The sequence below is a fragment of the Zea mays genome, chromosome 8, assembly GCF_902167145.1.
Source record: "Zea mays cultivar B73 chromosome 8, Zm-B73-REFERENCE-NAM-5.0, whole genome shotgun sequence".
In the NCBI taxonomy this organism is placed as follows: Eukaryota; Viridiplantae; Streptophyta; class Magnoliopsida; order Poales; family Poaceae; genus Zea; species Zea mays.
In genome coordinates, this window is record NC_050103.1 from 157397170 (window position 1) to 157410160 (window position 12991).

Sequence of the window (12991 nt, forward strand, 5' to 3'; positions counted from 1 at the left end):
CTTCAATCTTAGCAAGTAAACTAACATTATCATCTCTAAGATTGGGAATTGAAACATCACTAACATTTGAATCAACCTTAGCAATTAATTTAGCATTCTCATTTCTAAGGTTGACAATAGTATCATGGCAAGTGCTTAGCTCACTAGATAGTTTTTCACATTTTTCTACTTCTAGAGCGTAAGCATTTTTAACCTTAACATGCTTCTTATTTTCCTTAATTAGGAAGTCCTCTTGAGTGTCCAAGAGTTCATCCTTCTCATGAATAGCACTAATTAATTCATTTAATTTTTATTTTTGTTGCATGTTTAGGTTGGCAAAAAGGGTGCGCAAGTTATCCTCCTCATTTTCACTAGAATTATCTTCATCACTAGAGGAAGCATATTTAGTGGAGGATCTTGATTTTACCTTCTTCCTTTTGCCGTCCTTTGCCATGAGGCACTTGTGGCCGACGTTGGGGAAGAGGAGCCCTTTGGTGACGACGATGTTGGCGGCGTCCTCGTCGGAGGAGGAGTCGGAGGAGCTCTCGTCGGAGTTCCACTCGCGGCACACATGAGCATCGCCGCCCCTCTTCTTTTGGTACCTCTTCTTTTCTCTCCTCTTTCCCTTCTTGTCGTCGCCCCTGTCACTGTCACTAGATAGTGGACATTTTGCAATAAAATGACCGGGCTTACCACACTTGTAGCAAACTTTCTTGGAGCGGGGCTTGTAATCCTTCCCCCTCCTTTGCTTGAGGATTTGGCGGAAGCTCTTGATGATGAGCGACATTTCCTCGTTGTCGAGCTTGGAGGCGTCGATGGGTAGTCTACTTGATGTAGATTCCTCCTTTTCCTCTGTCGCCTTGAATGCGACCGGTTGTGCTTCGAGCATGGAGGGGCCATCTAGCTCAATGATTTTCTTTGAGCCTTTGATCATCAATTCAAAGCTCACAAAATTTCCTATTACTTCCTCGGGAGACATTAGTGTATATCTAGGATTACCACGAATTAATTGAACTTGCGTAGGGTTAAGAAAAATGAGGGATCTTAGAATAACCTTGACCATTTCATGGTCATCCCATTTGGTGCTCCTGAGGTTGCGCACTTGGTTCACCAAGGTCTTCAAGCGGTTGTACATGTCTTGTGGCTCCTCCCCTTGGCGAAGTCGGAAGCGACCGAGCTCCCCCTCGATCGTCTCCCGCTTGGTGATCTTGGTCACTTCGTCTCCTTCGTGTGTGGTCTTTAGCACGTCCCAAATCTCCTTGGTGCTCTTCAATCCTTGCACCTTGTTATACTCCTCTCGACTTAGAGAGGCGAGGAGTATAGTGGTGGCTTGAGAGTTGAAGTGCCGGATTTGGGCGACCTCATCCGAATCATAGTCTTCATCCCCCGGTGATGGTACCTGTACTCCAATCTCAATAACATCCCAAATGCTAGTGTGGAGTGAGGTTAGATGATGTCTCATTTTATCACTCCACATATTATAATCTTCACCATAAAACATAGGTGGTTTGCCTAATGGGACATAAAGTAATGGAGTACGTTTGGAAATGCGAGGGTAGCGTAGGGGAATCTTACTAAACTTCTTGCACTCATGGCGCTTAGAAGTTACGAACGGCGTGTCGAAGCCGGAGGTGGATGGCGACGAAGAATCAGTCTCGTAGTAGACCACCTTTCTCATCTTCTTCTTCTTGTCACCGCTCCGACGCGACTTGTCGTGTGAAGGGGATCCCTTCACCTTGTTGGCGGACTCCTCGGATGGAACCTTCCCATGGCTTGTGGCGGGCTTCTCGCCGGTCCCGATCTCCCTCTTGGCGGATGCTCCCGACATCACTTCGAGCGGTTAGGCTCTAATGAAGCACCGGACTTTGATACCAATTGAAAGTCGCCTAGAGGGGGGTGAATAGGGCGAATCTGAAATTTATAAACTTAAGCACAACTACAAGCCGGGTTAGCGTTAGAAATATAAACGAGTCCGAGAGAGGGCGCAAAACAAATCATGAGCAAATAAAGAGCGAGACACGATGATTTGTTTTACCGAGGTTCGGTTCTTGCAAACCTACTCCCCATTGAGGTGGTCACAAAGATCGGGTCTCTTTCAACCCTTTCCCTCTCTCAAACGGTCACTTAGACCGAGTGAGCTTCTCTTCTCAATCAAACGGAACACAAAGTTCCCGCAAGGACCACCACAAAATTGGTGTCTCTTGCCTTGGTTACAATTGAGTTTGATCACAAGAAGAATGAGAAAGAAAAGAAGCAATCAAGTGCAAGAGCTCAAATGAACACAAATGTCGCTCTCTCTAGTCACTATTTGATTTGGAGTGATTCCGGACTTGGGAGAGGATTTGATCTCTTTGGATGTGTCTAGAATTGAATGTTATAGCTCTTGTAATGTGTTGAAGGTGGAAAAACTTGGATGCCATTGAATGTGGGGTGGTTGGGGTATTTATAGCCCTAACCACCAAAATGTGGTCGTTGGAAGGCTGCTACTGTCGCATGGCGCACCGGACAGTCCGGTGCGCCACCGGACACTATCCGGTGCGCCAGCCACGTCAGTCGGCCGTTGGGTTTTGACCGTTGGAGCTCTAACTGGTGGGGCCTCTGGGCTGTCCGGTGGTGCACACTGTCCGGTGCGCCAGCCACGTCAGTCGGCCGTTGGGTTCTGACCGTTGGAGCTCTAACTGGTGGGGCCTCTGGGCTGTCCGGTGGTGCACCGGACAGGTCCTGTAGACTGTCCGGTGCGCCAACTGTGCGTGCTTTGTCCTCTGCGCGCGCAGGCGCGCATTAAATGCGTTGCAATCGACCGTTGCGCGCGAAGTAGTCGTTGCTCCGCTGGCACACCGGACAGTCCGGTGTGACACCGGACACTGTCCGGTGCTTCACCGGACAGTCCGGTGAATTATAGCGGAGCGGCCTCCTATTTTCCCGAAGGTGGCGAGTTCAGCGTCGAGTGCCCTGGTGCACCGGACACTGTCCGGTGGCACACCGGACAGTCCGGTGCGCCAGACCAGGGTGCCTTTGGGTTGTCTTTTGCTCTCTTTGTTTGAACCATTTCTTGGTCTTTTTATTGGTTTATTGTGAACCTTTGGCACCTGTAAAACTTATAAACTAGAGCAAACTAGTTAGTCCAATTATTTGTGTTGGACAATTCAACCACCAAAATCAATTAGGAAAAAGGTGTAAGCCTAATTCCCTTTCACTATCCCATTTTAATAAGGTATACTTATGTAATATATAGAAATCTAGCAACGCATGAGCATCAAACTATTATATATAGAAGTCTGCATGGTACTGATAATGACAATGTAGTGGTGAAATAGCTAAATTAAAATAACATGTATGGCTAGAATCACAAATGGATTACGAAACATTTTCTCATAACAACACAACATATATTTGTATATAAGTTATCATGGTATTATATATTCCCATTGCAACACACGGGCACTCACCTAGTTTTTTAAGTAAACACAAAGCTTTTGATGCCCTCGATCTCCATCTAAACCGTGTACCCACAAATGAAGGGTCAATGGTTAGTATGTAAATTTTAGTAAGAGTATATAAATAAATCCACAAATATATTTGGTAGCGATACAAATTGTGATAAACAGATAACAACACCGATATAACATATTACATATCCATATAACCAAAATGACCCATTCAAGACAACTAAATTAACTCCCTAGTTTAGCTATTTATAGAACAACAACTAAATCATGCTAGAGGAAGAAATATTCATGTATAGAAACTATCTATAACACCACGTCCAATCCTGGACCGGCGATACTTACTCCTGGCAGCTCGCTAGTCGTATATTGTCTCCACAGACCAACATGTATCTTTTGTGCGCACTTTGTTCTCACTCATGCGCACCCGAGAAAACTTTCCGGTCGGTCACCTACCCCAAATTGCTCTAAGCCAAACACGCTTAATTTGAATGTTCTTTCGAGATAGACTTCTAAAAAAAAGATGCACCTTGTTGATATGAGTACTCTATTAATTCTATTAAGCCTTGGGCCAAGATATCACCATCCCAGGGGCCAGGATATCACGCTATCAAAAACCAAAAGAAAGAAGCCAAGCTCGGGTAGAGAAGGCGAGGGAACCCTAACAGTAACATATCAATGTAGCTGAGCCTGCCACATTTTGGCCCTATCAAGAAAACGACCCAATAAATAGGCTAAACAATGTTTAAACTCGTTTAAACCCGTTCCATTTAGGCCGTTTTGACCGAGCATTGACCGTTAAAATGGATCAACCGTTTACAGGACCTTCTAGGTCCTAAACTGCATAGTGTTCCTCCGTTTACCATTTAGATCCGTTTAAACGGTCGTCTAAAACCATTTAGGATAACAGTATTACTGACACAAAGATTCCTAGAGTGTTGCATAAGATATAACACTATAAAAATAATATATGAAATAATGTTTGGAGGTATAGATTGATCCAATTTAACTAAATTTATATAAATTACCTTTGTATTTTTAAAAATTATAAATCTGATATAGTGTATATCTAGGAGCATAGAAAAAACTGTGTACCTAGAAAAGTTAAACGACTTACAATTTAAAATAGAATAAGTGGTATGAACATTTGTCTAAATTTATTATAAAAATATTTTGTACGGGTAAACAAATCATACCCTAAATACGATAACATTAGTATTTTTAATAATTTATTCTAAGTTAAAATTGATTTATTAGTAATTTTTAACAAACTCGGCCTTAGTTGAGATTGATTAACTTTGGGAAAAAATTATAATTGCTTCCCTAGATTGAGGTAAGCGGTCTCTTCTTCCTTTTTAGAAATATTAAAATGGCACATGAAAGGCTGCATCTTTCAACATTCTGTAATGTTCTTGCGAATGATTTTGTCAGTGAGTCTGTAAGGCCAGCGGTGTACCGCTGTGGCGCTGCGTATATGGGAAAGATTGAAAGAATGCTGTGATCCCCTAACGCCAAATCAAAGAGTAATCATGTACGGAGTCTGCAAAGGGGAGCGGGCTGGCGGCCAGCGAAGCATCCCTTTGCAGTTGCAAGCCAGCGGGGGCAGAAGCTTCTCAGTGACGTCGCCCGCTGCTGCAGTTTGGTCCCATGTTGACCGGTGGGCCCAGTCTCCGGTGCCTTTGGTCCCATGTTGACCTCACCATCGCCCTCCGGTCTCGCGGCCTGGTGGGCCTCGGCCTCTCCGACTCTGGGTTCATTCGCCTGCACTGCAACCCATCTCGGAACCCTCCCTCGCCTCCCTCGCGTTCAGTTTGATCCAGGACGAAGGGAACGGTGAGCCGCCATGGTGAAGGACAGCGCGTACTACGACGTCCTGGAGATCAGCACTGACGCCTCCATGGCCGAGATCAAGAAGGCCTATTACCTCAAGGTGCGTGCGTGGCTATCTCCCCTCCCCTGATCAGCGACCGTGGTTATTTCCACGCAGACTGTTCCGGTTTCGCGATTTTGAATCTGTTGGCCTTGTTTTGTTTCTGAAGGCCAAGCTGGTGCACCCGGACAAGAATCCGAGCAATCCTGATGCTGCGCGCAAGTTTCAGGTACATATACATATTCTGCTCTACTGATTCCTGCGGATTTTGCTAGTTGCATTCGGGTGCGGCAGAGATACGAGTGGAATGGCTGTAGAAATTCCTTCGTCCCACTGGGAGATATAGTACTAGGGTCAAAACTCAAAGCCCACAAAGATGTCACCGCGCAACTGTGTTTTGCTTCTGATTGCATTCTATTTGACCAGAGAATTCGCATAGGTGTTGCAATAGTGTGCAAAAGCTAGGCTCTGGTTGCTACCAAATTTCTTTGGACACTATGGTTTTAGAATACCATGGGCTCTAAAAAACAGTGCAGTTTTGGCTAAACTTGTATCCAAAACAATGTTTTACAAAGTTCGGCCAAACACCTTTTGGTTCAAAATACTACAGTATTCTCAAATATCATAATATTACATTGAAACTGTAAATAAACCTTGCTACCAAACAGGCCCTAAACTGTAAACACACCATTGTCATAAACTTAGTTGAGTATAGCACAGGAATAATTTTCTCTTATCTCTTATGGCAAAATTTGAATCAGTCGTACTGTAGATTGTTAGAATGTTAGCTACGAACACTGATTTGAATTGGTTGGTTACCTCGTACAAGGAACTAGGCGAAGCCTATCAGGTCCTAAGTGATCCACTGAAAAAGGAGTCTTACGATAAGTATGGAAAGGAAGGACTTCCACAGTAAGTCCTGAATTTATCTAAGTCTATGCCATCTTCAAACGCTAGTTTCTGAACATAGGATGCCACAGATCTCTGAGCTTTATTTTGATGTTGTATTTATGTTCTTGCAATGACATTCCAGAGATAATATGATTGATCCAACTGCTGTCTTTGGAATGCTTTTTGGGAGCGACTATTTTGAAGATTATGTTGGCCAACTTGCGCTAGCATCTGTTGCCTCTGTAGAGATTGAGGAAGAATCAAACACACCTGAGGCAAGGACAAGGATTCAAGAGAAGATAAAGGTAAGCTACTCCTATAATAAGTTTTATTTCTAACACCAATCTTCTCAGACTAAAAATTCTCATACCCCGGCAGGAGAGACCGCCCCATGGTTTTGCTTTAATAAGGGTCTAAATTACTTCATGGTCTAGAAAAATTTCCTCCAGCTTGGGAGTTGATGTTCTAAGTTTAGACCTTTATAATCTCATTGGTTTTCAGGACGTGCAAACCGAAAGAGAGCAAATACTTACTCAAAGTCTAAGGGATCGGCTGCAACCATATGTTGATGGGAAGCAAGATGAGTTTGGTGATTGGGCAAGTGCAGAAGCTCAGCGTTTGTCTCAAGCTGGTAAGGTCTAAGAACCTAACCTTTTATCTCCATATTCAGTCATCTACTCTCTAGAAGTATAAGCACTTCATTCTGCTTTTGCTGCTAGAGAGACACTTGTTAATGCTATTTTCGTGATGAGCTTAAACTGTTGAATTTCATTTCTCATACCTCTGTTGCGTTTAAAATGCTTATACCTTCAGATTCTGCAACTATCATAGTGTGGCATCCATAAGGTTCATTTGTGTCCTTTATTTAGTGTTGAACATTATAAATATTTTAATGATGATTTTTTATGTGATTTACTTATATAAATATTTTTTCAGCTTTTGGTGAGGCTATGCTTCACACGATTGGCTACATCTATGTTCGGCAAGCAGCACGAGAACTTGGAAAAAGCAAACTGTATATGGGTGTACCTTTTATTGCTGAGTGGGTAAGGGACAAGGGCCACCACGTAAAATCACAGGTTAATGCTGCCGCAGGTAAATCAGAGGACAATAACTACACCTATTTTTGAATAACGATGACCTGATTCTTCAGTGACTTATATCCTCCTACTATAGGTGCAATTTCTCTGATACAGCTACAAGAAGGGATAAAAAAGATTGAAGAGGGTGACAAGGAAGAGCAGCTTATTAAGAGTATCGAAGAGAAAAAAGATGCAATGCTGAATTCTTTATGGAAAATTAATGTGGTCGATATTGAGTCAACGCTTTCACGGGTCTGCCAAGCAGTAAGCACTTATTCAAATTGCTTCATTTAGTTTACCTTGCATGCATATTTATATCTCCTTTAATATGAATATTCAAGTAGAAAAATGTAAGTCTACCACTCCATGTTTAATTTTTGTATTCACATTTTCTCCAGGTTTTAAGAGAAAATGATATTCCCAGAGACGTACTCAAGTTGCGAGCAAGAGGACTGAAAAAGCTAGGGACGATATTTCAAGTAAGTTTTCTTTTAGCCTGAGACCTGAGTAACCCAGTTACTTTTTCAAGGCAGAGAAGAATCGATGAAAGCTTAAGGAGAAGACCCATTAATCTTTCATCACTTATGTTCGTATATATTTCCATCATGCTAGTACACATCATTTTGTTTGAGTAAATTGCATTATAAACACCAAATATTGGATCCGGTGTTAATGTTTGTCGGTACTAAAATCAAATACTCTAACACAATCCTTTCCAACTGAAGTTATGATGTGCACCCACTTTCAGGGCTCTTTGGAATGATGCATAATTTGTTGACACATGACCTATTTATCATACAAATTAATGTCAACATAAGTTAATTTGGACCACGTTCATTTTTTACCAATTAGGTATGGAATTGATTTTTTATTGACAATATTGCAGTGATATCATAAACCATTAGAACAAATTCAAACATAATTTTTGCCTTCTTTTTGCTGAATGTACCACTAGTGCAAAACACATTTAGAAACTCTTGGAAGTGTAGAAATGTGAACTCACTATATTGATAGGAGATGGGGTACATATATATAGGGACTCAATCCTAACCCTAATGGGCCGGCAACCCAACAGTGGTGCCGGCCCACACACACCCACACACACAGTCTAACATCCCCGTGCAGTCGCAACGGGGGCACCACACACGATGTGACTGGAGTAGAGGCCGAAGGTAGGAGCCGACGGGTTGAAATCCCCCCGCAGTCGCAGCGTCGTGATGGTGCGAATGTTGCGGCTGGAGTAGAGACCGTTGTGTGCTCCAAGAAGACGATAGCCCCTAGGTGCCGAGGTAGCCGAAGTCGAGGTGGTCGCGGTCGGAAGACGCGCAACAAAAGCCTGATCTTCGGGAGGGTCGACGTTCGGCAGGGCGACACAGCAAAAGGGCACCGGCAGGCCGACCTTCCTGCTTCTTCGATCGACGAGACGTCAAGGAGCCCCGCCAGGGAGGCCGACAGCAGCGCACGCGGCTGCGCTGGCCAAGGTGTCCGCGCTCGCGGCAGAAAAGAAGGGGAATGTCGGATCCGGCCGGGAAGGCCACGACAGGGACGGATCCGGACGGGGCGACGCGATCCAACCAAAGGGACGGCAGATCAAGCCGAGAAGGACGCAGCAACGTGGATCCGACCGGGAAGGCCGCGACAGCGACGGATCCAACGAAGGCGAGGAAGGGGAGGGCGACGGGGCGGTTCCAGCCAGGCAGGGGCCTACGTCGGACTTGACAGGGGATGGGTGACGCTGGTGACAAGAGAAGCGTGAGGAGGCACTGCTCGGTGACGGCGCAGTCAGAGGACGCGGCGGCGGCGCGGATCCGGGCGACGCTGTAGAGCCTCAGGAGGGAGGGGTGAGCAGCGCATGCGCCTGCTCGAACATGGACAGGGAGTCGACAGCGTATGAGGAGAGCGAGCCGCTGCCGGGGGCGCCTGCGGTGAGGGGCTGTCGCGCCGTGGCTGGGGAACAGCTCGGCCTGCCTCGGCGGTGAAGTGCAGCGGCGCTGGAGGGTGGATGAGGGCCGTAGGCAGGCCAAGAGAGCCTAGAGAGGCGGCTATGGACAGAGGCGCGGCCGGAGGGCGCATCCAGGTCGGCGACCAGAGCCACGACGACGAGCGCGTCCAGGTCTGCGTCCCTGCGTCCATGGTCACGGCGCACGGGTGGCCAGGAGCCAGCACGAAGGAGAGGGGGAGGGAGGGAGCAGCGAACGTTCGAAGGAGAAGGGCGAGGGAGATGAGCTCTGGTGGTCCGTCACCGGCATCACCTGGCCTCCGGCGATCCTTCTTGCCGCCGATCCGGAGTGGATCTCGTCTCTCTCACGCCTGGTCGAGCGAGCGAGCGGGGCCGCGATGGAGGCGGCCGGCGGCGCAGGGGCGCGGCCCAAGCGGCCCGCGACGGCTGAGTGAAGAGGGAGCCGGCGGCGCGGGGAAGGCAGCCGGTGACGCGGTGGAGACGGCTGAGGCGACTGGAGCTGGAGGCGCGGGGAGGGGCAGCGGACCGACGACGGCCGTCGCAGGGAGGTGATGGGGAGCGCCGGCGGCGCAGGGAGGGGAGGGCTCCGGCGGCTGGGCGGCGGCGCAGGGAAGGGAAGCGAGCTTCAAGGCTGTCGGGTTCGCGCCTGGGGAGCCGCCCCGGGAGGGAGGGATGAGCCTCCCGGGGCGGCGGCTGGACCTGGGCAGCTGGCGGGCGGCTGTGGGGTGAGAGGAAGACGCCGACGACTGTGGGAGGGAAACCCTAAACCTCTGATACCATGTAGAAATTTGAACTCACTATATTGATAGGAGATGGGGTACATATATATAGGGACTCAATCCTAACCCTAATGGGCCGGCAACCCAACAGTGGTGCCGGCCCACACACACCCACACACACAGTCTAACAGGAAGGTCTAACAGTTTCGTCTTGCTGGGACATCAGCCTTCTGTTGATTTTAATTATTGAAGTTAACTTGCATGTTTCTGTTTGTTGTCTCTCTCCCCCTTCACCTTGCTCATTATCCGAACTTCCGAGATGTGAAAATTAACTTGCATGCGAGTCTGCCTATATTACACTACATGCTTGCTTTCACTTATATCGTTTCAGTTTAACCAGGCAACAAAGTTGTACTGAGTAATTTATCCGTTGTGAAATCAGGGCGCAAAATCAAACTACCGTCGTGAAAACAGCCTGCGTGTTGAAGATGACGCGGCAGAAGCCACACCGTCGCACTGAGGATGGTGGACAAATCTGGATATGATGTCATATACTGCGTCACCGGCTCACCGAGACTGAGCCCGAAAGCCGACCACTGTGGAAGGAGACAAACGATGCTGTTTTTCCAAAGATTTTTGTACGGTATAAGCGCAAGGTATTGCTACCATGCCATACTTTATCGCTGTCCGCACTGCATATAGTTCTGTTGGACGAAAAATGTAATATTTGAAGTCAAAATGTGATGCGTAATGATTTAAGCGCATGATCATAGGCTTTGAATGTCATTTGCGATCGGACTCAGATCCTTGGTGGATCTTTAAAAAAAACGAGAATAAGTTCTAAACACTTAGATTTTAGAATGAGACTACAGTTTAATTATACATATGTTATATTCGGTGTCAAACTACTAAAAGTCAAAAAAAAATCTTAAACTTTATTATTTACTCTACTAGTATACCAAATTTTAAGTTCTAATTTACTATGTTAAGAGATAAAAAAGAGAAAATTCTATATAATAAATGTGAGAGGTTAAAAATGATAGATTTTTGTCATTATATTAAGGGTTTGTTTGGTTGGGCTGTGGCTGTGAAAAAAGTTGCTGTGGGCTGTGAGCTGTGGAAAAAGCTGCTGTTGGCTGTAAGCTGTTAAAAAACTAAAAACCGTTTGGTGAAAACCACTAAAAATCGTTAAAAATTCTTCGATATATGTTTTCATAGTTCCATCCGAAAAGCCACTAAAAGTAGGTCCAGGGGTGCTTTCAGATTTACACTACGAGAAAGTCGGCTTTTAGGAAAAGCTGCTTCCTGGATCCAGCCCTTTGGTTGGCTTTTGGCTTTTAGGGGGGGCAAAAGCCAAAGCCAAAAGTCAAACCAAACACACCCTGAGTATCGGTGGCACGAGCATAGAATGCTCATACATGTGCGGCGCCGTTGATGCGTGATAGTCGCCTAGAGGGGGGGTGAATAGGGCGAAACTGAAATTTACAAATATAAACACAACTACAAGCCGGGGTTAGCGTTAGGAATAAGAAATGAGTCCGCAAGAGAGGGCGCAAAACAAATCCCAAGTGAATAAGCAAGTGAGACACGGAGATTTGTTTTACCGAGGTTCGGTTCTTGCAAACCTACTCCCCGTTGAGGAGGCCACAAAGGCCGGGTCTCTTTCAACCCTTCCCTCTCTCAAACGATCCACGGATCGAGTGAGCTTTCTCTTCTCAATCACTTGGAACACAAAGTTCCCACAAGGACCACCACAAGATTGGTGTCTCTTGCCTCAATTACAAGTGAGTTTGATTGCAAAGAAGGATCAAGAAAGAAGAAAGCAATCCAAGCGCAAGAGCTCGAAAGAACACAAGCAAATCACTCTCTCTAATCACTATGGCGTTGTGTGGAGTTTGGAGAGGATTTGATCTCTTTGGTGTGTCTAGAATTGAATGCTAGAGCTCTTGTAGTAGTTGAGAAGTGGAAAACTTGGATGCAATGAATGGTGGGGTGGTTGGGGTATTTATAGCCCCAACCACCAAAAGTGGCCGTTGGGAGGCTGTCTGTTCGATGGCGCACCGGACAGTCCGGTGCACACCGGACAGTCCGGTGCCCCCAGCCACGTCATCACTGCCGTTGGATTCTGACCGTTGGAGCTTCTGACTTGTGGGCCCGCCTGGGTGTCCGGTGCACACCGGACAGGTACTGTTTGCTGTCCGGTGTGCCAGCATGGGCGTTTCTGACTCCTGTGCGCGCAGAGCGCGCATTAAATGCGCGGCAGAGAGCCGTTGGCGCGGAGAAGACCGTTGCTCCGGAGGCGCACCGGACAGTCCGGTGCACACCGGACAGTCCGGTGAATTTTAGCGGACTAGCCGTTGGCGTTTCCCGAAGCTGGCGAGTTCCTGAGGCCGACCTCCCTTGGCGCACCGGACAGTCCGGTGAATTATAGCCGAGTCGCCTCTGGGAATTCTCGAAGGTGGAGAGTTTAAGGCTGAGTCCCCCTGGTGCACCGGACATGTCTGGTGGCACACCGGACAGTCCGGTGCGCCAGACCAGGGGTGCCTTCGGTTGCCCCTTTGCTCCTTTGTTGAATCCAAAACTTGGTCTTTTTATTGGCTGAGTGTGAACCTTTTACACCTGTATAATCTATACACTTGGGCAAACTAGTTAGTCCAAAGATTTGTGTTGGGCAATTCAACCACCAAAATTATTTAGGAACTAGGTGTAAGCCTAATTCCCTTTCAATCTCCCCCTTTTTGGTGATTGATGCCAACACAAACCAAAGCAAATATAGAAGTGCATAATTGAATTAGTTTGCATAATTTAAGTGTAAGGGTTGCTTGGAATTGAGCCAATATAAATACTTACAAGATATGCATGGATTGTTTCTTTCTTATATAGCATTTTGGACCACGTTTGCACCACATGTTTTGTTTTTGCAAAATTTTTTTGTAAATTCTTTTCAAAGTTCTTTTGCAAATAGTCAAAGGTAATGAATACGATTTTGCAAAGCATTTTCAAGTTTTGAAATTTTCTCCCCTGTTTCAAATGCTTCTCCTTTG

At 46.3% G+C, this 12991-nt stretch overlaps 1 protein-coding gene across 1 annotated transcript; it reads left to right on the forward strand.

Annotated features, from left to right (window-relative positions):
* Positions 1-5081: 5081 nt before the first annotated feature.
* On the forward strand, positions 5082-10733 carry LOC103636214 (chaperone protein dnaJ 10). Its single transcript, XM_008658567.3, has 9 exons — positions 5082-5355; positions 5465-5524; positions 6125-6207; positions 6329-6491; positions 6688-6817; positions 7123-7281; positions 7363-7532; positions 7667-7747; positions 10390-10733. The coding sequence occupies exons 1-9, from the start codon at positions 5269-5271 to the stop codon at positions 10465-10467; spliced, it is 1011 nt and encodes a 336-aa protein (XP_008656789.1). The 5' UTR covers positions 5082-5268; the 3' UTR covers positions 10468-10733.
* The last annotated feature ends 2258 nt before the right edge of the window (positions 10734-12991 follow it).